This window comes from Hakea prostrata, chromosome 5 (genome assembly GCF_041222555.1).
Source record: "Hakea prostrata isolate BN-2017 chromosome 5, UWA_Hpros_2, whole genome shotgun sequence".
Classification (NCBI taxonomy): Eukaryota; Viridiplantae; Streptophyta; class Magnoliopsida; order Proteales; family Proteaceae; genus Hakea; species Hakea prostrata.
This window is the reverse complement of record NC_142604.1, coordinates 58,648,026-58,670,986: the sequence shown is the minus strand read 5'-3', so window position 1 is coordinate 58,670,986 and position 22,961 is coordinate 58,648,026. Positions and strand designations below refer to the sequence as shown.

Sequence of the window (22,961 nt, the reverse complement as noted above, 5' to 3'; positions counted from 1 at the left end):
TAACCTACAATTGTATCGGATGGATAATAATCAATCGAAAAGGTATTACCATATTCGCATTTATTAGTAATTAGTTGGATTTAAATACTTAAAAAGAAACAGATTTCGGTTGTCCATTTGCACCATTAATTTCAAGAACATCTGTCTATCCATCATCAGATCTGTTACACCGAATTGGATTAAGTTCCCAATCTTTAGCTTTTGCGGGTCAAGTAGAACATCTGGTTTTTCACCCAACAATATCCCAAAGGCAGAGGTGTCATGTCTATCTGAACAAAAAAATCTTCTTTCTTTTCATTGCTCGGTAAAAATCGTATGGTATACTGGAGGTGGATATGGCACTATTAATTCATGAATTTAACAACGTCGGACAAATTCGATATCAGAATTTGAAACTCAAGATTTTTATCCTTGGGCAGTTGGGCCAACAATTTGATTCTCCCAGACAAGCTATACATAAGCTGATTTTATCACTACAAGTCTGAAGTAGAAACATCACGTCGTGCTGGGAAACTGTACGCTTGAAGGTAGAGTAGCCCTTGAGATGGTAGAAGTGGCTCTTTCTGTTCACCATAGTCCCTCTTTCCGTGCTTCTTTTACTTCTGGGTTTGGATGTTGGTCATGGTCATCATCAAATGTAGCAATAACAAAAACATGGAAAAGCAGGCCTTCTGCTTCTGTTAGTATTGCTGGTTCATTATCGTCCGAGAAACAAGCAGGTGGTGAGCAATTACTGCTCCGTAAGAGGAACAACTGTGAGAAGAAAGAGAGGGTGTTTTTCTTGGATGTGAACGCTCTGTGTTACGCAGGAAGCAGACCCAGCTTACGCTCTTTCGGTTATTGGCTGTCTCTCTTCTTCTCCGACGTCAGCAACTGTGACCCAGTCATTGCTGTAAGCCCCAACTCCCTGGCCATGAATCTTTCTAAACTGAATACTATTCTTTTTGACTATTTGAAGTTTAACTGTAGTTGCTTGCTTACAAGATATTCGTGGAAATGCCTATAATTGGGTTCGAGGCCTTCTATCGGATCACTAATGTCATCTTTGGATCTTTGTAGCTGAATATAAACTGAAATTTGATAATTCAAGCAAGTACAACCCCCACTGCTGCTATTCTTTTCTTTGCCAATTTGGTGAGGGGATCATGCATATTTGACTGCTCCTGTAGGGAAGTTGGTCAAGTTGAAATCTGAAAGGTGCTCCCCTGAGGGGAGCCAGGGTTCTTCTTGGAATCCTTCTTTTCTTTTTGGGGGACCCTTTGGGAGGATAATAAAACGTGGGGTCTATAGGGAGAGATTGATACAGGTTTCTATTGTGTTTGAAGGAGAGGATTCCACAAAGGCTATGACTACTACAGGAAGGCAGATGAGAGATATTCCAGATGAGCCATAGTGCATCATTTCTGATTAAATCCATCAGAAAATGTGTTATGTGTCTAATGGGGCCCAAGTTGGTGTATGGGTGCTAGACTGGGCCAGTCTAGTATGGGAAAGGTTAAAGGGCTTGACTCAATCACTTTCATAGGTTTTGGCGCACTGGTGAAGTACCTAACATTTGGTACTAGAATTAGGCTCCACTAAACAGCGGCTTGAATGCGTGCAAGTTGATTTGGGCAATGGTTGCGACACAAGATTCCAAGTTTTAGGAGATGATGGATTTGATGCAGCAATGAATACGAGGTTGGACAATGTAGCTCGTAGTAGAGAGCATGGGGAATCGTCTCATAGTCAATCACACCAGTTCGGAGGTTGCACCCATGATGACCCAACTATAGGATTGACGAGTCAAACCTTAGGCACCCATCTTCCTAAATGGTGAAGATAAATTTTCCCAAGCTCAACGGAGATTTGTCGTGCCGATCAATTCTTTGATTTTCACCATATTGGTGAAGAGGAGAAAGTTCCACTTGCATCCTTCAGCTGGAAGGTGACGCCCAATGGTTCCAACTGATCAAAGAGGAGAAAGGAACCACATGAGAGGCTTTTAGAGAAGCATTGCACATAAGTTATGGCCCCACTTTATTTCAAGATTTTTTTGGAGATTTAACCAAGTTGCAGCAAGTTGGAATTGTTAAAGAATATTAAACCGAGTTCGAAAGATTATTAATTTGAGCAGGTAGGTTGATGCAAGTGTGACAAGTCAGTTATTTTGTTAGCAGACTCAAGGACAGCTTGAAGGTGGATGTACAAGCTTGTGGACCAGCAAGCTTATCGGCAATGATTGGGCTTGCTCGTCTTTATGAGGCAAAAGCCCAATCTATAAGCATGGTGCACCAGTAGAACCAAGGAAGACCGTCTTAACTATACCTAATTTAAGTCACCCACATTGGTGATAAGAAAATGTCACCCTCTAAATTAAGTGAGTGGTGAGCTAAAGGCTTATGTTTTAATTGCAACAAGAAGTGGAACCCTGGATATAGATGCAAAAAGCTTTTTTCTAATTGAGGGGTTTGGGGCTAGAAAGTGGGGGAGATGAAGCCACTAACATTGGTGAAATAGAAGAAGCGGTACTAGAAATATCCATTTATGCGATCTCAAGAACTCGAAATCTTCAAACCATGCAAGCCCAAGGGAAGTTGGGTCACAAATGGGTAATATTTTTTTAATCGACTTAGGTAGTACACAAAAATTTTAAATATCCATATTGTTAACAAAATGGGTTTGATTCCCAACGATGAAGGCAAGTTTGAAGTAGTTGTGGCTAATGGAGAAAAATCAACAAGCTCTGGATATTGTAGGGGAGTTCACATGTAATTGCAGGGAATCCCAATAGTGGTAGACTTTTATTTACTACCATTGTATGGGGTATGATGGGGTTTGGGAATGTAATGGCTAAGTATGTTTTTTTTTTTGGGTGAATAAATAATATATAAACAAAACCGAACCAAAGAATACAAAGGGGAAAGAGGGGGGGGGGGGAAACAACCAGTCAAGAAGGCGATTGGAGGAGGAGCTAAGACTCCAAGAACTAACAATCAATCTATTCCTTAGAGATCCATAACTGGGGGGGGGGGGGAAAGAACTGAGCCTAGAAAGAACATAAAAATAGATGGCATTCCAAATCAAGACTCGGGATTGGGATTTGAAAGTCCATCTTCTCATGTTGCGCTCCCACCATAAATGATGAACTATAATAGCAAAGACGAGCTTACCTACTCGGTCGCAAATCGTTACGTAGGATCCAATTCCAATCTCAAGCAAAACCAAAAGGGCGTCTCGATCTAGGCCAAATAAAAGCAAGGGCTAAGCTCCAAATGAAGCTAAAAAATGGGCAAGTGAAGAAAAGGTGGTCAATGTCCTCAAACCGTTCCAACAAAGGCTAAAGTTGGGGCTGGCAAGGATGTGGCGACTGATGAGGAAAGCTTGGGTTAGGAGGGCCAAGTTAAGGGTTCTCCAAAGGGTGAGAGAGTGGCGGGGGATGTGGCCTTTAAACCTAACGAGATGGGACCAAGGGATAGGGGGAAAGGGGTTCTAAGGAGGTTCCAAGTAGAGGCAATTGTGAAGGTTTTGGTAGGGGAAGGGATCCAAATGGTGATGTCGGTAGTAAAGGAAGACAAGGGGGGAGGGAGTTCCAAATTTGTGTGAGACTTGGGTTTTTTTTTTTTTTTTTTGGGGGGGGGGGGGGGATAGAGACCAAGAGCCATTAGTGATGAACGAGGAGAGGGGGATGTCTTTTGTGATTTGGGAGTTATATACAGCTCGGAGACCAAAAAGAGAACAAAATACTCATCGGATGCCAGGGGTCGGGCCAGAAGGAAGTGGAGGACCCGGAGGAGATTTGAATAGAGATTGCAAAAAGGGCACGGGGCCGAAGAGTGAGAAGCTTTTTCCAGATCCAAGAAGAAGTGGATTGGGGGAGGGCGGTCCATATAGAATCCGATTTGAGGAGGTAATAGTAGACCCAAGAGACCCAAATGGAATTATGTTTTGAGGCAATTTTCCAAATGAGTTTGAGGAGCCAGGCCAAATTAACATCATAGATCCTCCAAATAACGAGACCTCCTTCATATTTAGGCCGGCAGGTGGTAGCCCAACTTATAGGGTGGAGGAAATGAGAGGATTCTTGGCCCTTCCAGAGGAAAGCAGAGAAGAGGGACTCCATAGTATGGATGGTAGGTTTGGGGAGAGGGAAGACACCACACCAATAGAGGTAGGAGGATTAGAGAACATAACGGATGAGAACTACTCTACCAACAAAGGAGAGAAGTTTGCCTTTCCAATGTTGGAGCTTTTTTCGGATGTTATCAAGCATGGAAGAGCAATGATGACGAGTAAGCCTACTAGGGATGAGGGGAAGGCCTAGATAGGTTACTAGGAAAGAACCAAGATTAAATCCGGAGAGCTGAAGAAGGGAGGCATGAGCAGAGTCAGAGATACCCGAGAGGAAGATAGTGGATTTCTCGAGGTTGACTTTCAGGCCAGATAAGGATTCGAAGAAAGAAAGAGTAGAGAGAATGGCAGAAACAAATGTGTGGTCAGCTAAGCATGTTGGGCCTCATTATGTGGGATTTCTCTAAATTACGGATGTCTTTCAATATGGATGGAAGAATGGTGGAATTCTGAAATGCAGAGGACAAAGTGGTAGACATTGATGAGTTTAATAAAGAGTTTCAAAAAAGGAAGAGGGCCACTTGCTTCAAATTAATGTCCTATCCATGCGAGTGGCGGACAAATAAAGTATGGAATTTTTAAATGATTTTTCTGATGTTGCAAATACCAAATTCCAACGGCTATTGCAGGCTTTTGAGGATGCTTTTCAAGAACCAAAGGAGCTTCCTCGTAAGTGTACTTGTAACCATTGGATTCCATTAAAAGAGGGAAGTGGGCCCCTTTCAACTAGGCCTTATCAATACCCTTATTATCAAAAGAATGAGATTGAGAAAATGGCGGTAGAACTATTGAAGTCAGGTGTTATTCGCCCAAGTACTAGGCCATACTCTTCCCCAATTATGCTTGTAAAGAAACATGACAGTTCGTGGTGCATGTGGGTAGATTATCGAACATTAAATAAATCAATTGTGAAGGATAAATTTCCAATGCCTATGATTAATGAAGTGTTGGATGAGTTACATGGAGCTGATTACTTCACCAAACTTGATTTGAAATCGGGGTTTCACCAAATTCAAATGCACCTGCAAGATATTGAGAAGATAGTCTTTCGCACACATCAAGGTCATTATGAATACTTGGTAATGTTGTTTGGGTTGACTAACTCCAACTTTCCAAGCATTGATGAACTAAATCTTCAAGAAATATCTTTGTACGTTTTTACTAGTATTTTTCGATGATATCCTAATTTACAGTAAAACCTTGGAAGAATATTTAGAACATGTCAGCATTGTACTTTCTATTTTAAGATCTCACCAAATGTATCCAAAGAAGGAAAAATGTAGTTTTTGCCAATAAAAGGTGAAATATTTGGGGCACATCATCAACAAAGGAGTGGCGGTGGACCAAGAAAAGATAGCAGTCATGCTCGACTGGCCCAAGCCACAGTCAAATTAGGCATTGCGAGGCTTTTTGGGATTGACAAAGTATTACTGTAATTCATCCAAAATTACGGTAAAATCGCAGCCCCTCACCAACATGGTAAAGAGAGGAAAGTTCAAATGGGAGTCAAGTTCTAAAGAAGCATTTGAACAACTTAAGCTAGCGATGACTCAGGCCCATGTGTTGGCACTCCTAGATTTTTCTAAATATTTCGAGATTGAGTGTGATGCTTCTGGCATTGGTATAGGAGGAGTTTTGATGCAAGAAAGACAACTGATAGCTTTCTTGAGCTGTACATTACAAACCAAAAATTTATTTTTATCCACTTTATGAAGAAAAAAAAAATGCTTGCTCTAGTTCTTACAGTGTAATGTTGGAGGCATTATTTACTGGGTCAAAAATTTATTTTGCCGATGGATCAAAGAAACTTGAAATATTTAAAAGATCACTACACTAGCCCAATGGACATGTTACTCAAACTAATGGGGTATGATTTCGTAATTTCCTATAAAACAAGAAGAGAAAATGAGGTGGCAGATGCATTATCTGGATGTGGAGAAAATGGAGAGAACTTTGCAATAGCCCCACCCCACAGTGGCTCGATCCAATTAAAGAAGAAGTGCAAACTAATCCAAAATTGCAAGAGATCAAGAAGTGTATAAAAGAGGGAGAGGCAGTTGGGCCATGGAGTTACAAAGAGGGTGTTCTATTTTTTAAAAATAGAGTCCATTTGTTGGAAGATTCTTCACTAATTCTTTTAATTGTGGAGAAGTCACATGCTACCACCCATGAAGGCTATCTCAAATCTCTCCAACGGATACAATCCATTTTTTATTGGTGTGGAATGAGGAGAAAAATCTGGTAGCACATTAAGCAATGAAATATGTGTCAATGACATAAATGGGCAAATACCTTTCCTACTCCAACCACTTTCCATTCCCACCCAGGTATGGGCAGATATTTGAATGGATTTTATCGATGGATTGCCAAATTCTAAGGGAAAATCTACCATATTTGTCGTGGTAGATCAACTTTCTAAATTTGCACATTTTTGTCCTATTTCGGTATTTCCTATCCATATTCAGCCACCTCAGTGGCTCAAGTATTATTTGAGCAAAATTTTAAGCTATATGGGATCCCCCAAACTATTGTTTTTGATAGATTCGTGAGTCGATTTTGGAAGGAATTTTTCTGTTTGCTAGGAACCCATTTCAATTTTCATCAGCATATCATCTGCAGATGGAAGGTCAAACAAAGGTGGTAAATTAGACGGTGGAGACGTACTTGCGGTGTTTTACTAGTCATAAGCCAAAGGAATGGTCCATTGGATTCCATGGGCTGAATATTGTTACAATACTAGCATGTAATCTACAACAAAAAAGACACCTTATGAAATAGTTTATGGTTGTGCTCCACCCATGCTTTTGTCTTATATCCCTAGCACAACTCAAGTGGAATCGGTCGACAAAGAACTCAACATGCAGGATCAAGGTCTTAAACAAATACGGGAACAGCTGCAAGTGGTGCCAAATTGAATAAAATAGTGTATGACAAGTTGCCACATTAATATGAACCACTTGAAGTCATCTAAAAGATAGATCAAGTGGTGTATAAGCTTCAGTTGCCAAGGGGGTCAAAGATTCACCTTGTGTTTCATGTATCTTGTCTCAAGAAAAGGGTGGGAGAAAAGATCCAAGTGCTTGTGGAGCTGTCGGACATCCAGGAGCAAGAAGACATTATTATTGTTACTGTTCAGCCACCAGCTTTGTTAGATCAAAGAATTCGAAGAAAGAAGGAAGAAGTTTTGGTGCATTCAAAGGGTTGGCTCTTGCAGATGTAACTTGGGAAAATTTAGAGGAACTAAGGAAGCATTTCCCTACCCTAAAGGACAAGGGTGAAATTAAGGGGGAGGGAATGTTACAAGATGTCTCTCTCAAGTGATGAGGTGGCAACGGTTGATTAATTCTAGCAAGAATATAGGGTGGAAAGGTCAGCAATTGTAATGGGTTGAATGAGTCTTATGAGCATAATAAACGAAATAAATATTTAGGTTGTTTTTTCTTAAATTGTTGGTAGGGAGTAGGGGAATTGGTTATCTGGTTGTAATGATAATTTAATCCTCAAGTCTGGTGAGTCGTGGGTGTGCATTTAGAGAGTCATTGTATGGGTCTTTCTATATATGGGAAAATTAATGTAGTAAGATTAAGGAAAATTCTTATCAAATTAAGCATTTACTTGTTGGGAGATTGGTTTGCTCGAAGAAACCTTTCCTCGTTTTTCCCTTTCATCTAAAAGAATAGGTCGAAGCAAGGCTACTCGATCTAGTGTTTGTAACAAAATGGTATCAACCTAATGGGGCCCAACTTGGTGTCTAGTCGCTAGATTGGGCCAACCTAATATGAGATAGGTTAAAGTGCTTGACTCAACTCATTCCATCAGCTTTGGAGCTTTTGGCACATCGGTCAAGTACCTACATCTGGTATTAGAGCTGGCTCCACATCAAGGGTCTAAATTTGGGAAAGCGCTACCTAAGGGAAGGGCTAGTTGGAGTAGAGTGAAAACTGCCAAGAAAGGGCTATATGCCGCCCCAAAAATAAAAATTGAGGGAGAAAAATGCAGCCACGTGGAGAGGGCTACCTACTGCCATAGTGTGAGTTGCCTAGAGTGAGAGCCATCGAGGACAATGACTATGCAAGCATGGTGGTATGTTTTGTGCTTAATGGGGCCCAATTTGATTTATGGGCGCTAGATTGGGCCAATCTAGTATGTGATATGTTAAAAGGCTTGACTCAGCTCGTTCCATCAGCTTCGGAGTCTTTGGCTCATTAATCAAGTACCTAACACAATGTCTCGGATTGGTTGTTCTTTCCAATAAATCATACTCCTAATGAGATGACTGATGGTCATTGCAAAATAAAGTTCTATCAGGTATAAAATATGTTTTGGGGATAATTTGCCTCTTGAGATCAAATTTTGCTTTATAATTTGCAATGCTGCCTTGGTTCCCTCAGTAAGGATGATAATCTTCTCCTTTCTATTTCCTAGAAGAGAGCTATTTATCAGAATAAAAGAGGGGGACAAGCATTAAGCAAATGGCATTTGCATTTATGTTTGAAATGGAAAAACATGGTTAGGAAAGCATTCAATCATTGCAAATCAAAAAACCATACAAAACGGAAGAAGCTCAAGTGCTTTGGAGTCGGGTAGATTGCTAGTGACCCTATTTAACCGAGGAATTGTATGAGGATTACTTTATGGACAGCCTAGCTAAGCAAGTCGCCATCAATTTATAGATCTTTTCCTGCTTGTAGTGCACCCAGGATGCTTACATTGTTGTTTGGGGTGCATGCTCCATTTTCATTTCCTCCGTTAAGGGAAGTGTTAGCTTTTCACTTTTAAGGTGCTTCTTTGTGTGAGTTACTGTATATTCTTTCTGTTGGAATTTATTAATATGATTAATAAATTAAATGCCCAAGGGCAATATTGAAAACTCACTATTAGGGCGGTTACAAAATAGGGTTATATATTTTGGTAACCACCGCATTAGTGAGTAAGTGTGTGATTCATTCGCACGAGATTTATCTCTGAGAAACGGCGGCTCCATCTCTCTCTCCCTCTCTCTTAGAATCGCAGGCTTGGAAATTTTTTCCTTTCCTCGTTTTTGATCTTCATTCCATTAATCCACGGCATTTGGGTTGTGGATATCATTCCCTTTCCTAGTGATTGTGGAATCACCCCGGTAGAGCATTGGTGGTTGAACGAGAACGTGGATCCAGACTTCCGCTGCGAATACTTCATAAAAGGGAAAGCGAATCCAGGTAAGGAATCTTTCCCCGTCAATTAAACAATATTGATATATATGGAGTGTTACCCACATTGGCATCAGAGCCATTGGTTCCCACGGTTCTTTGTTCCTCCCCATTGTTTATTTTAATTGTATGGATCCAATGGGAGGATCAAGGGTTTAATACGAAACCCAGGGGAGAATTGATAGGGTTTATGGAAACCCTTATTTTGGTTCGGATCCGAGTGGGAGATCCTTGTGAATTTCCCTAATGAAGATTTGCATGAATTGATAATCCATGATGATAATTTTTTGTTTAAAATTTATTGTTGGATTTTTTTCATGTGTTTTTGGATGATTTTTTGAGTGAAAAAAACGTGTTTTACCGTTTTTTGGAAAAAATTCGTTCATGAAAAATCCAGAAAAAACGCCGTTTTCTGGTCACAGAATGCCAGACGGATTTTCCGTCTGGGCAGACGGTCATCCGTCTTGGCGTGCAGGCGGGATGGTCATCCGCGGAGGCGGCGACGACGATCCGTCTGGGAGATGGATTTTTTTTTTGGATATTGGTCTGTCCAGTTCAGAATGTGTTTCTAACTTATTGGACACCAATGGCCCGACAATCTGTGTGATGTTTGGGCATTGAGGGCTTATTGGGGCCTAGTGGGAGCTAATGAGGTAGAAGTGTTCTGTGTGAACCACCTCATAGCTTTAACATGATTGCATGTTTTATTTTAATAAAACTATTTTTTATTTTGGGTCTATCAATCATGTTTCTTGCACAGAATGAAACTAGTGTATAAGTCTATGTGGGTTTGCATGAGAATTTGATTGAATGTTTGTTAGCATCTCTTTTGGTTTAAATGCTTATCCCATAGGTTGACTATGCTAGTGTGATTTGCTATTGCTTGAGTTGTGTTTTATGCTAGAATAGTTGAACTCATCCTAGTATGTAATGTCTCTAGAATAAATGGCTGCTACCAAAAGCATTGTTGCTAACTTCGCGAAAGGAGATAAACCGAATGAGAGGTATTATGACCTTTGGCACCGAAAGGTGCAGTATCTCCTAGAAGAATAGAACATGCTGGAAACCGTAAACTAGACCATGTCCCCACCTGAGGAAGGTACCACTGCATAGTATAGTAGGAACCTTGAGCTTTACAATTCCTGGAAGAGGAAAGACCGGGTAGCCAGGATTACAATCCTGAGCTCCATGAGGGATGACCTGATGCTTCGTTATGAGAAGCATAGGACTGCAAAGTCTTTGTGGGAGGCTGTGAAGTTCCAGTATGGAGGGACTTCCACCACAAGAGGCCGCCAACTCGGACTCACCTTTGACGGTTATAAGATGCGCCAGGGTCACACCATGAGGCAGCATATAACCATCATGTCTAACATGATTAGTGAGTTGAGCGCATGTGGGCGCCAGAAACTGATGAGGAGCAAGTCTCCGCAGTCATCAGGTCATTGCCAAAGACTTGGGAGCATATGAAGATCTTCTTGACTCATGTTGATGAGGTCAAGACATTTGATCAAGCTGCCAAGCACCTTGAGCTAGAGGAGGATCGGATGTTGGCCGATGTCCCTCACACTGAAGTAGTTGCTGTTGAAGCAAGCACTAGTAAGGGTGCAGGCTTCAAGCGCAAGAAGGAGAGAGCTCAACCTCAGTGGTCTAGGCAAAGTAACAGAGGTGGGAACAGAAACAAGAGTGGTTTATGAGACATGGTTTTAGAGTTGTATTTGAAAACAATTCTTTGGTTTTGTATTTGGGTGATACGGTTTATGGTTATGGTTTTTCTTCGAATGGTTTCATTGTATTGGATACAATTGATTATTCATTTAATTCTAGTAGTGCTTTTGTTTGCCAAGATATCTTGTGTGTATTGTTTCTAATTTGTGGCATGCTAGACTAAGACATATTGGCTTAGATAGGATGAACAGGTTGGCAAGAGAAGGTCTCTTAGGCCAAGGTTCACTATCTGATTTGCCAATCTGTGAGTCATGTCTAGCAGGAAAAGCAACTAGAAAACCATTTAAAAAGGCTTTGAGAGCCTCTCTTCCTTTAGAACTTATCCATTCAGATGTGTGTTGGACCCATGAATGTGCATACTAGAAAAGGACAGGCTTATTTCATCACATTCATAGATGACTATACACGGTATGGTCACATTTATCTAATTTCTCATAAGTCAGAAGCTCTGGAATGTTTTAAGAAACTCATGAGCTTAGTTAAGAATCAGTTAGATAAAAAGATTAAAACTCTTAGAACGGATAGAGGTAGAGAGTATCTCTCCGATATGTTCAAAGGGTTATGTGATGAAAAGGGGATATCTAGACAACTTACTATTCCAGGGGACTCCACAGCAAAATGGGGTTGCTTGAGAGGGGGAATAGAACCTTGCTAGACATGGTGAGATCCATGATGGCGCGAGAAAATCTACCCATCTCTTATTGGGGAGATGCTTTCTTCGATCTGCGGCCTATATCCTCAACAGAGTTCCAACCAAATCGGTTCCTTCCACACCATATGAGTTGTGGACCGGAAGGAAGCCAGATTTGAGTTACCTGCGCGCATGGGGATGTGCATCATATGTTCACTCTACTTCTCACCAATATGGAAAGCTTGGACCCAGAGGAAGAAAGTGTATCTTTGTGAGATATTCTGAACCCTCAAAGGGCCATGTCTTCATTGGACTAGATGAGAATGAGAGGAGAACGGAACTTGAGTCTAGGGATGCAATATTCTTGGAGAATGATTTTCCATCTCTTTCAGGAGTTAACAAAGAATCATCGGAATTCTTTGAGATACAAGATAGTGGTCTTGTCACTCCAGGGATTCAGATTCTCGGATAATGAACCGGGGTTCATCCAGAAGATCCTAGTGGGAGTGAGAGTGCAGATGTGATAGCTACCTTAGACAGTGAGCGATTTGACATGCACTTGCCCCGTAGTGGGCTCGGGCTAGTTCCTCGTCGACGTTTCGACATAGTGGATGAAGCCTACATGGTAACTCCTGAAGAGATCGATTGTGAGATGACTTCAGTCGATGAGCATGAACCAAAGAGCGTGCAGGAAGCTCTTGCGGGGTCAAGCTCAAATGAATGGTTGAAAGCAATAAAGGAAGAGTTGGAGTCGATGAAAGTTAATCATGTCTGGGACTTGGTTGACTTGCCGCCAGGCCGAAAGGAAATTGGGAACAAGTGGGTTCTTAAGATCAAAAGAAAGGCGGATGGATCTATTGAGAGATTCAAGACTCGTTTAGTGGCTAAGGGCTACACCCAACGAGAGGGCGTTGATTATGAGGAAACTTTTTCCCCTGTGGTTAGGTTTGCCTCAATTCGCCTCATACTAGCCATTGTTGCTCAGTTGGACTTGGAGCTTTATCAGATGGATGTAAAAACTGCTTTTCTCAATGGAGAACTTGAGGAAGAGATCTATATGGATCAACCTCAAGGCTTTGAAGCAAATGAACTTGAGCGCAAAGTGTGCAAGCTTAAGAAGTCCATATATGGCTTAAAGCAAGCATCTAGACAGTGGAATGTGCGCTTCCACCAAGCTATGATGGAAAATGGTTTTTCCATGCATGAGGAAGATCACCGTGTTTACACCAAGAGATCGATAATAATTATGTCATTCGACAATCGTACGTAGATGACATACTTATGGCTAGCAATAGCAAGGAGCTATTGGAAACCATTAAGAAATGGTTGTCCTCCGTATTTGATATGAAGGACATGGGTGAAGCAAGCTATGTGCTTGGTGTCAAGATTGTCGGAAATAGGCAAAAGAGATTACTTGGGTTTATCTCAAGAGACCTATATTGACAATGTCTTGACGAGATACGAGATGCACAACCGCAAACCATATGATACTCCAGTGGAGAAGGGTTTGCATTTGAGCCTTGATATGGGTCCTAAGACTCCAAAGGAGAAAACCAAGATGGAAAGAGTTCCATATTCCAGGTGCGGTGGGTAGCCTTATGTACGCTATGATGTGTACTAGGCCGGATATTTGTTATGCAGTGGGTTTGGTTAGTTGGTACCAATCAAACCCGGGCATAGAGCACTGAAAGCGATCAAGAGGATATTGAGATATCTCGGAGGAACGAGTAACTACATGTTGTGTTACCAAGGATCGGATTTGCGGTTAGTTGGCTATAGTGATGCCGATTGGGCTGGAGACATCGATGAGCGCAAATCAACCTCTGGATATGCTTTCTTACTGAATGGTGGGGCCATTTCGTGGTGTAGCAAGAAGCATGCTTGTATATCCCTCTCGACCATGGAAGCGAGTATGTGGCATGCTCGGCTGCGGTTCAAGAGGTTGTTTGGTTGAGGAGATTCCTTCGACATACTGGGATTGTGATGACATCCAAAGAGGCTGCCCTTGTCTACTGTGATAGTACGGCAGCTCTTAGCTATGTCAAGGACCCCAAGTATCATGGGAAGACCAAACATATACAGTTGAGATATCACTTTGTTAGAGACATTACATCAAGGAAGAAAGTTGTACTTAAGCACATATCTACTAGTCAGATGGTAGCTGACCCTCTTACCAAACCTATAGCCAAGGATGTTTTTATTTCTCATGTGAAATCCTTGGGCTTGTGTATATTGTGACTTATTTTTGTACTGAGACTTTCTTATTAATGAGTAATATGAGTTCATTCCAGCATTTATTCTTATTCACTTTCTGTGTGATTGTGTTTCTTCTAGCATAAAACAAGATATGTCAATAGGCAAGAGAATGGCTCACTCACACGAGCATTCGCCTCTGGCGCCTTGGAGGCGAGCAGAGATGAGACGGATTGTAAATGACTTTGTGTAGGTCAATTCATAATCATGATGTCGCCTTGATTTGGAATCAAGATGAGTTTCTCTATTGTGAAGAGAATCGACATGAATGTTCCCACTATTCATGTTGCCTATAAGAGCCAAGTGCGAGTACTTTATGTGGCGCTAGGGTGGCGACAATAAAGAAACTCGAGTTAGGCGCAAGAGGTTGCGACTAGACTAAGACATGTATGGTGTTGAGATGGACATACGTTCTATTGTATATAGAATGCTCCACCATAGCACATATATCATACTATGTGTGCTTAGCGATCATTGGAAATAAGAGGATGGATCCCTCGCTCCTCTCATTGTGTGAGTCCTGGACCTTATGGTCCATTAGTGTTCTTAGTGACTTTCGACGACATCATGAAACGAAGGGTTGATGTGGCTACTTTGGGGTGTTACCTATGGTCATGATTGATTCGACCTAAAGGGGCACTACCGGAAAGGAGTCAATCCTAAGTGTAGTGATGGTGCTGGGCGAAAGGAAAGGTTTGATTCAACTGCACCCTAAAAAGTGTTTGTTGGCGCCAACCGTATGTGTTACAAGTAGTGAACATTTTAAGGACAAGAAGGTGATCTCTCGGAGGGATCGAGATACCTTTAGTCCGGTGAGTTTGAATAAACCTAGGACACCGTGTTATACTAATGCTTATTTGATTTGTTTCTATGAGTGATGTGCCATTCTCGCCTTCTCGGGAAGGTTTCTAGTTTGGGGCTCACGCGTGCAGGTATATCACCGGTCGCACAACCCATTTTGCCAGTATGACTTGTGGATATTAGTGTCCGGGACACAGGTGGTCTATGTATCCGGGATACATAGTGAAGAGATCAATATATATGTATATCTAGGATATATATGTGTGTCTCGGGACACAAGAGGTCTATGTATCTCGGGATACATAACGAGAGAGATTGAATATGTATATCTAGGATATACATGTGTGTCTGGGACACAAGAGTTCTATGTATCTGGGATACCTAGCAGAGAGATTGAATGTGTATATCTGGGATATACAAGTGTGTCTGGGACACATTGAAAGATTAACACTTGCCCTTGTGCAAGTGGGAGCTGTTGGAATTTATTAATATGATTAATAAATTAAATGCCCAAGGGAAATATTGGAAACTCACTATTAGGGCGGTTACAAAATAGGGTTATATATTTTGGTAACCACCGCATTAGTGAGTAAGTAGTGTGTAATTCATTCGCACGAGCGAATCTCTGAGAAACGGCGGCTCCATCTCTCTCTCCCTCTCTCTTAGAATCGCAGGCTTGGAAATTTTTTCCTTTCCTCGTTTTTGATCTTCATTCCATTAATCCACGGCATTTGGGTTGTGGATATCATTCCCTTTCCTAGTGATTGTGGAATCACCCCGGTAGAGCATTGGTGGTTGAACGAGAACGTGGATCCAGACTTCCGCTGCGAATACTTTATAAAAGGGAAAGCGAATCCAGGTAAGGAATCTTTCCCCGTCAATTAAACAATATTGATATATATGGAGTATTATCCACACTTTCATCTTTACATCTCAATAAATGTCCGTTATTCATTAAAATTCCCAATTACTATATTTGACTGTTAATATAGAGGATGTTGATAGCTAGAATTATTGGACATAATTTTATTCTTTGTGTGGTGATTAGTTGGAGTTCTGATGCAGTTATGGTCCAGCTCTTGACCTAGTCACCTATTTGCAGTAGCATGTTTTTGGATGACATATATTGGTGCTACCCAAAAATCTCATGTTTAGCTTATGCTGCTAGACAATAGATAATGACAATTAAGCATGCCCTGTAGTCCACAAACAAGAAGATGGCATAGAACTTGTATACTTACTAGACTTGTACAATAATTCTAGTTCTGAAGAAGTACTCTATTTATTATATCTTGTGTTACCTTAGTTTTGCTCAGAAATGATTATAATGCTTGTTTGCTTTGTCTATACTGGAAGTCTTTTTCTTTTCTTTTTTCTTTTTTAAGGTTCTTGATGGGGAAAGAGGGAATGAAAGCAGAAGACAGCTGTTGCCTTCTTATAAGGCAAATAGGAGAATTCCAGCTTCACAATGGTCCTCAAGAAATCATGCTGGAAATTCACGTCATATTATTACAGATGTTCTTCAGAAGTGCAATGTGCCAGTGAGTGGATATTTCCTGCCGTTCTATCTAACTTTGATGTTGAAACATATCAAGAAGTTCATTTCGGTAACTGAATGGAAGAATGAATTGATGTTGCAAGATTATCATTTATCTTATGATGCATGAATTTTATAAATAAATGTTTGCCTATCCACCTATCCTATCTAAATATTTTTCCTTTTTATGATTTTATCTTATCCACCTTTCCTTTCTAATATTGTTCTTTTTTATAATCTTATCTTGTGAAATACCAAACTTCTGAATTGTCATGTGGTCTTAGGTTTCTATTGTTATTATGCGAGCAGCAAAGAAAAGAGGGGAAGTGTTTGATGTTTGAAAGATCAATTAATCATAAGAAACGATAAATCTCATCCTGTTTTTATATTTTATGGAATGACTTTACACTGGTATTTATGATAGAGAAGGAAAAACAAATGAATTTTGTCTGTAAGCTGTTACAGTTAGATGATGGGCAGATTTCCTAAAATGATTTGCAACTTTTGTTAATAGAAACAGAAATTATAAAAGGAAAATAGGAAGGGGGTACTAATTAGTTGCAATTTATATGAGAAATATTTGCTTTGATTTTCTGTAGCATGGACAGCCTTTATACAAGTAACTAGGCTTAATGATCCCCCCAAGGCATGCCGTATTCTTTTTCTTTGTGGTTTGGTAATCTCAAGTGGGCAGACCTTGGCAAAAATGTTTGTCTTGCTCCGTTGCCATCTGCTGGTTGTGGGTTTGAGTCTGGAAATAGCCTCGCCACAAAGCAGAGGTAAGGCTTTCTGCATATTGGTCCTCCCCAAACCATACAGCGACAGAGGCCTCATGCAGTGGATAACAAGCCCTTTCTTTTGTGGCTTGGGAATATCAAAGGCCACACTGTCTAGATGTTCCACATCTAGCTCTCAGTCATAATGAACCATTTCTTGATAGTGAAAGGAATTCACCGTGTTCTTCACCCCAAGAAAAGAGTAATTCACCCATTCATTCCAATTCAGATTTTCACATGCGCTAACTTTTTTCAGTGTTAAATCCTTGATGAGGTCCTCATTGTTTGTAGCAATGTTTGATCTGTCTTCCACATGGAGCTCGAAACACTTGGATCCAGAAATTAACTAGTTTCAAGAAATTTGAACTTTTAATATAAAATATAGCTTGTATCGGTGGAAAGGAAGAGAAGGGGGCATCTCTTCAAGGAACTATGGATGGAGTCCAAGAATAATATATTCTTGAAACCCCCTACAGTTTGCACCTTATGTGGTGATTTAGGTATCTGTCAACTTCTTCTAATTGTATCTTTCCAAATCTTGCTATTCCATTTGAAAAGCATTGGCAAGGAGATTCTTCATGCTATTAAGGAGTTCAGTGGTAATTGTGCTACTAGCCTGACTGGCCGCATTTTCCTTCTGAAGGAACATTTGGTGCATGTTCATATAATCCTGAATGAAGCATTCTTTGAGCAGGGTTGCAACTTGCACCATGGACTATTTTGTTTCAGGCTCAACCTGATTTGACCTCCTTTATTATAGGTTTGAGCCTGATCTCAAGCTGACATTCTTCTAATTATGTAAGGCATCAAATTTTGGTTGAACACAACTTGTTGAAATGTCCAATTCTGACATTGTCAGTTGTATACGATAGGCCTCAAAGCTCTTGATTAAAGAATCTATAGATTCAGAGTTTTCAAAGGATAGAGTACCTATACCAAAGCAATCAGTATAAAATCTTAATTTTGTTTTTCATTTTCTAATTTGCTTCCCTAATTTGTTCAGAGCATAAATAAGTGGAGAAATAATATTAATAAGACAGCTAGTGGTGTGGAGGCTGCCTCATTAGGAAAAGAAGGTGAGAATTTAATTGATTGTAGAAAATGAAAATCCATGAATGAAGTTTACACCAGAAAAGCGTAGAAGAGATTTTCCCCTTGTGTAGCCAGTGACCTAGCTTTTTCTGGAGGGAATGATTGAAGCATTGCTTCATTTATCTTGATTTAAAAAACACTAACTTCCCAGTCATTGATGAGAACCATCTGTTGATCCTTTGCATGTTATTCCATAGTATTTCAGAAAGTCTTAAGGTGGAAAATGTAAGGTTGCTTAGTTCCTGAAAGCTGCAAGTTGTGGTATATTATTATTTTTCACCCGTTCCTAACTGTGGCTTTATGTTAAGCAGGTAGTTAAAATCAAAGGCTATGAAGCAGATGATGTAGTAGCTACGTTAGTAGAACAAGTTTTGAGTAAAGGATACCGAGTTGTTATTGGATCACCTGATAAAGATTTCAAGCAGTTGATATCTGAAGATGTGCAAATCGTAATGCCCATTCCAGAGTTTGGCCGGTGGTCCTTTTACACATTAAAGCACTATGTTGCTCAATATAAATGTGATCCAGGCTCTGATTTGAGTCTTCGTAAGTAATCTGTAGCTTTCTGCAATTTTTTTCATTGCTCAACGAATCTTGCTAAAAAGTGAAACCCATCATGCCTTTAATAAAGAATTTCAGTATTGGGAATTTGTATACAAGGGTTGCATCCAGTGCACAAGGCTTCCATGTGTAGCTGAGTCCAGGGAGGGTCAAATGTATGCAGTCTTATCCCTGTTTCCAGGGCTTGAACCAGTGACGAAATATTCAGAAGTTATAGTTGCAATAGTGCAACATATCAAGGGTTACCAAGGTCTCTTAGAAACACTTCGGTCTATCTTTTCTGAGCTGAATTTTCAGCATTTGAAGTATGAAGAATGGTATTTTATAAGAATCTTCAACTACAATCTTATAACATTGAAAATCTCTAATTCATTCTGCAGTGCATCCACTGGACATTGTAGGCTCTTCTAGTTTCTTGAGCTTTCGTGTTCCAGACCTTCCATGATTAAAGAACTCAATATTTCATTGTTGTACAAGACATGAATAAAATCATCTAAAGGTATTGGTGTTAATAGGTATTGTCTCAGTTTGAAGTGTGAATAAGAATTAAACCATTTATCAAACAGTCTAAGCATCTCAAAGTCTAAATCATGGGGATTCATTTTAACTGTTTAGGGACTAGTTGGAAACAAACCTATCTTTTAAGTCAAGTTAAGAAGTCTGATGCTACCGGGTTTGAACCACGATATCTAGGATGAAATAGTGATAAAATAAATAAACAGTACTGAAAGTAAGTTAAATGGTTTATGTCAAGTACAACACATTTGGTGGAGTTTACACAGAATGCCAGGATTAACCAACTTATCATTCTAGCATGTATAGTCAGTTCAATAGTATACTGATTCTGATCAGTATTTATTACTTTCACTTTGCAAAACCAAAACCAAACTGTTTTCGTTTCTTAAAATCATAACTGAAAACTGATATAATAATCGGTTCCATTTGTGTCAGTATAAACGGTTACAATTTGTAAGTCACACCCCTGTATCTGGTTTGCTCTCCTTTTATTTTTCTCAGTTATATTCTTGTTTCTTTGGCTTAGCTTCTTTTGGCAGCACTTAGCCTCTGTTTTAAAGGTAAGTTTTTTTTTTTGTCCTTTGACTAAAAGTCTAAATCTTGTAGGATGCATCATTGGTGATGAAGTTGATGGTGTTCCTGGACTTCAACATGTTGCTCCTGGTTTTGGTCAGAAGACAGCCTTGAAGCTCTTAAAGAAGCATGGTTCGTTAGAAGATTTGCTAAATTCCGCTGCTGTTAGAACAGTGGGAAAACAGTATGTACAAGATGCTCTTACCAAGCATGCTGATTATCTGAGAAGGAACTATAAAGTTCTTAGCCTAAGAAGGTACAGTGTATTTTTTTATGCCAATGTAGCAATTCCTTTCTCTTGTAGGTACTCTCTTTTGGTTTTTTGTGGTATCTGAGTTTGTGGTTGACCTTCTGTACAGGGATGTTGATGTTTACCTTCAGGATGAATGGTTATCTGTGAGAGATACTCGCAATGATGCTGTTGTCCTGTCCAAATTTTTTGAACTGCTGGGGGGAGGGGAAAATCCCAACTAGTAGAAGGCCAATTGACTTTCTCATCAAGCTTCCAACTCCTAACTTACATGAAAGGTACGTTAAATAGAAGGGATATGCGCACTAACATACCAGCATACACAACGATAAACCTGCTTTGAGTAGTGAAGTAAGGAAGATGATCGGAATTAATAGAAGAATTCTTAAGATATCAGGTATTATCTGGCATTACTATATCCATTGGAGGAGAAAAGAAACCAGGGAGCTAGGACCTTGATCTGAAGTGGAGTTGTTGGATGGATTCCTATTCCCATGTCATGTGCATATGTGCCACCCAAGTTTTTTTCCTTTTTAAAAACGTCTCATTTCCTCTTGAAGAGACATAATCTTTTGATGTTTCAGACAGAGACCATTTTATTTTGAATTGATGAGCTTGAGAGATATTTCAACCACAAATCCGGCGTCACCAGAGAAGTGTTGCTGCTTCAACATTCCCCTTTTCTGTTGGATCAACGGTAAGTAACATCATTCACCCAAAAAACTGTGAGTGACATCACGGTTTGGTGTTAGTTTCTCCCTCTTCATTTTTTTTTCTTTTTCCTCTGTAGATAATTTATCAAACTGAACTCTGAATTTGATATCACTGAGACATGAACTACATGGGAAGCTGGAGAGAGAACTGAAGATATGCCTAATGATCGTGTTCCGCGTTGCATATCAAGCTCTAATCGACTCTGGAGCTGTAGACCTGATTATGCTGTGTTATCCATCACATGTTGCTGTACATGAGCTTAAAAGAGAGTCCATGTAGGTCTCCATATATTACTCCAATTATATCAGAAGTTTCCTATGTGCTCTTTTATTGTTCCTCTGCAGAAAGGCTTCTTAGTGAAGGCGGCTTTGTACAATATTCAATTGTTTCACTACCGGTTGGATTAGCATTTTAGTTCAAAATCAATCAGCTACTTGAAATTTTTTTTGGTAAAAAACAATCTTATTCAAAGTGGGCAAGAGGAGGGGTGAACATAATGCCACCAACCACTTAGTGAAAATCAGCCATCCTTTCGGACCCGAAACCAAAAGGGTCTTCTTGTAAGAGATCTACCATCACATTAGAACTCCTACGAATAAAGGCAGGGATACAATGGCAAAAGTTATCCATTAAATAATAGTTATCTTGGATCAAGAGTTCTACTATTATCGGGGTTGAATCTCACCTTCAAGATATCGAATAATCTGATTGCAGTCCGATTCAATTAGAATTGGCTCTTATTCACATGCAAGCGTCTCCAATAAATCTGCTCTAAAAGCAATAATTTCTCCTTAAGCATAATTATAATACCAAGTAATGATGAAGCACTCTATGGTTTACTTTCAACATCTTTAATAATAATGCTAACACCACCTTTCTTTGTTTTCTCAACCCATGATACATTATTTTCAAAAAACCATTTGGGGAAGTTCCTAATGCAGCTGATCGTTATCTCCTCTGTGACTCAATTGAAGTGCCACGTGGAAACCCTTGAATCAATTTATTCATTAACCCAAAAAGAAAAGTTGTGAACCATAATTGAAGTGCCGGTCCAATTTTTGTTGGTTTACATTGGTTTGAAATATGGTGCTGATCATTATCACCTTCGGTTTTCTACCCAATTACCAATTAGGGTTTCCTTTTTTTTTGGTAAGATATCAGGGATTCTTTTCCTTTTTGGTAAGAAATTAGGGTCATGTTTATCTTTAAAAAGGTTGTGAGAGGGCACTATAGCATATGACCTACCAGAGGGAGAGAGAGAGAGGTTGGTTTGATGGACGAACCCTGAAACAGAGTAGCTTGTGCATGGATTTGTTTGAGGTGGGTGAGGTTGTTGCAGAGAAGAAATTGGCTTCGAGATATATTTTTGCGAGGCGTTCGATCTCAACTTCTACTAGACTCTTGTCGGAGAATTTAAGCAAACAGGTAGAACCTGTTCGATCGCTCTCCATTTTTTTTGTCTATATCCGTTTTCAATTGTTTCTCAGTTTTATTCTGCAAATGACTTTTTTTTTTAACAATTACGAATCACGTCAAATAGTGTTTCTGATGAAATTTCAATTGTTTCTCAGTGGTGAAGAAAATGAGATTGTCGAGTTCCCAGGATCCGTTCGAGCACCTCAAATTCACTATGGAGATGCCCATGGTCCATGGAGCAGGGCATGAAATATGGTATGGTGAAGATCACCTAACATGCAGAAACTGCTCAGAGTCACTGGGACTCAAATAGGGTTTTGAGTTATTCTTCTTAAATGCATAGGCTAGAAGATTTCAACTTCTGTCATTTCCAAAAGTGAGATATCGTCCTCTTCGAATGAATCATTGCATTCGTCGCTTCCTCGGTGCAGGTGTGCAGGCCTGTGGGATAGGTATCTTGTGTTCATCCGATTTAGGTGTTTGAAATCCATCTTCTTCAAATGCGAAGTCTGGATGGATTTCAAACACCTAAGTCGTATGAACACAAGATACCCATCCCACAATCCTGCACTCCTGCATCGAAGGAAGCGATGAATGCCGATGATTCATTCGATGATGACGATATCTCACTTTTTCTTTTTCGGAGACATCGATGACAAAGTTGAGACCTTTAAGTCTTACGCGTCAAGAAGAATAACTCAAAACTCTTTTTAAGTCCCTGTGATTCTGAGCTGCCTGTGATCTTCACCGTACTGAAATCCCCAGCCCTCCTATCTTGGTTTCTTATGAAGTCTGCAAGTGCAACTAGAGTGCAGAC

At 40.0% G+C, this 22,961-nt stretch overlaps 1 protein-coding gene across 3 annotated transcripts; it reads left to right on the top strand.

The window, feature by feature from the left end:
- The first annotated feature begins 144 nt into the window (after positions 1-144).
- Positions 145-21,352, top strand: LOC149016800 (5'-3' exonuclease family protein). Of its 3 annotated transcripts, XM_089154864.1 has the most exons (7): positions 145-892; positions 16,095-16,250; positions 18,426-18,660; positions 19,798-20,020; positions 20,124-20,292; positions 20,599-20,711; positions 20,805-21,211. In XM_089154864.1, exons 1-5 carry the CDS (start codon positions 545-547, stop codon positions 20,236-20,238), a joined length of 1,077 nt encoding a protein of 358 aa, XP_089010990.1. In that variant the 5' UTR covers positions 145-544; the 3' UTR covers positions 20,239-20,292; positions 20,599-20,711; positions 20,805-21,211. The 3 variants fall into 3 exon arrangements, with proteins under 3 accessions (XP_089010990.1, XP_089010989.1, XP_089010991.1); XM_089154863.1 differs by having other exon boundaries at positions 20,124-20,711; positions 20,805-21,351; XM_089154865.1 differs by lacking the exon at positions 16,095-16,250 and having other exon boundaries at positions 20,124-20,711; positions 20,805-21,352.
- Positions 21,353-22,961: the final 1,609 nt, after the last annotated feature.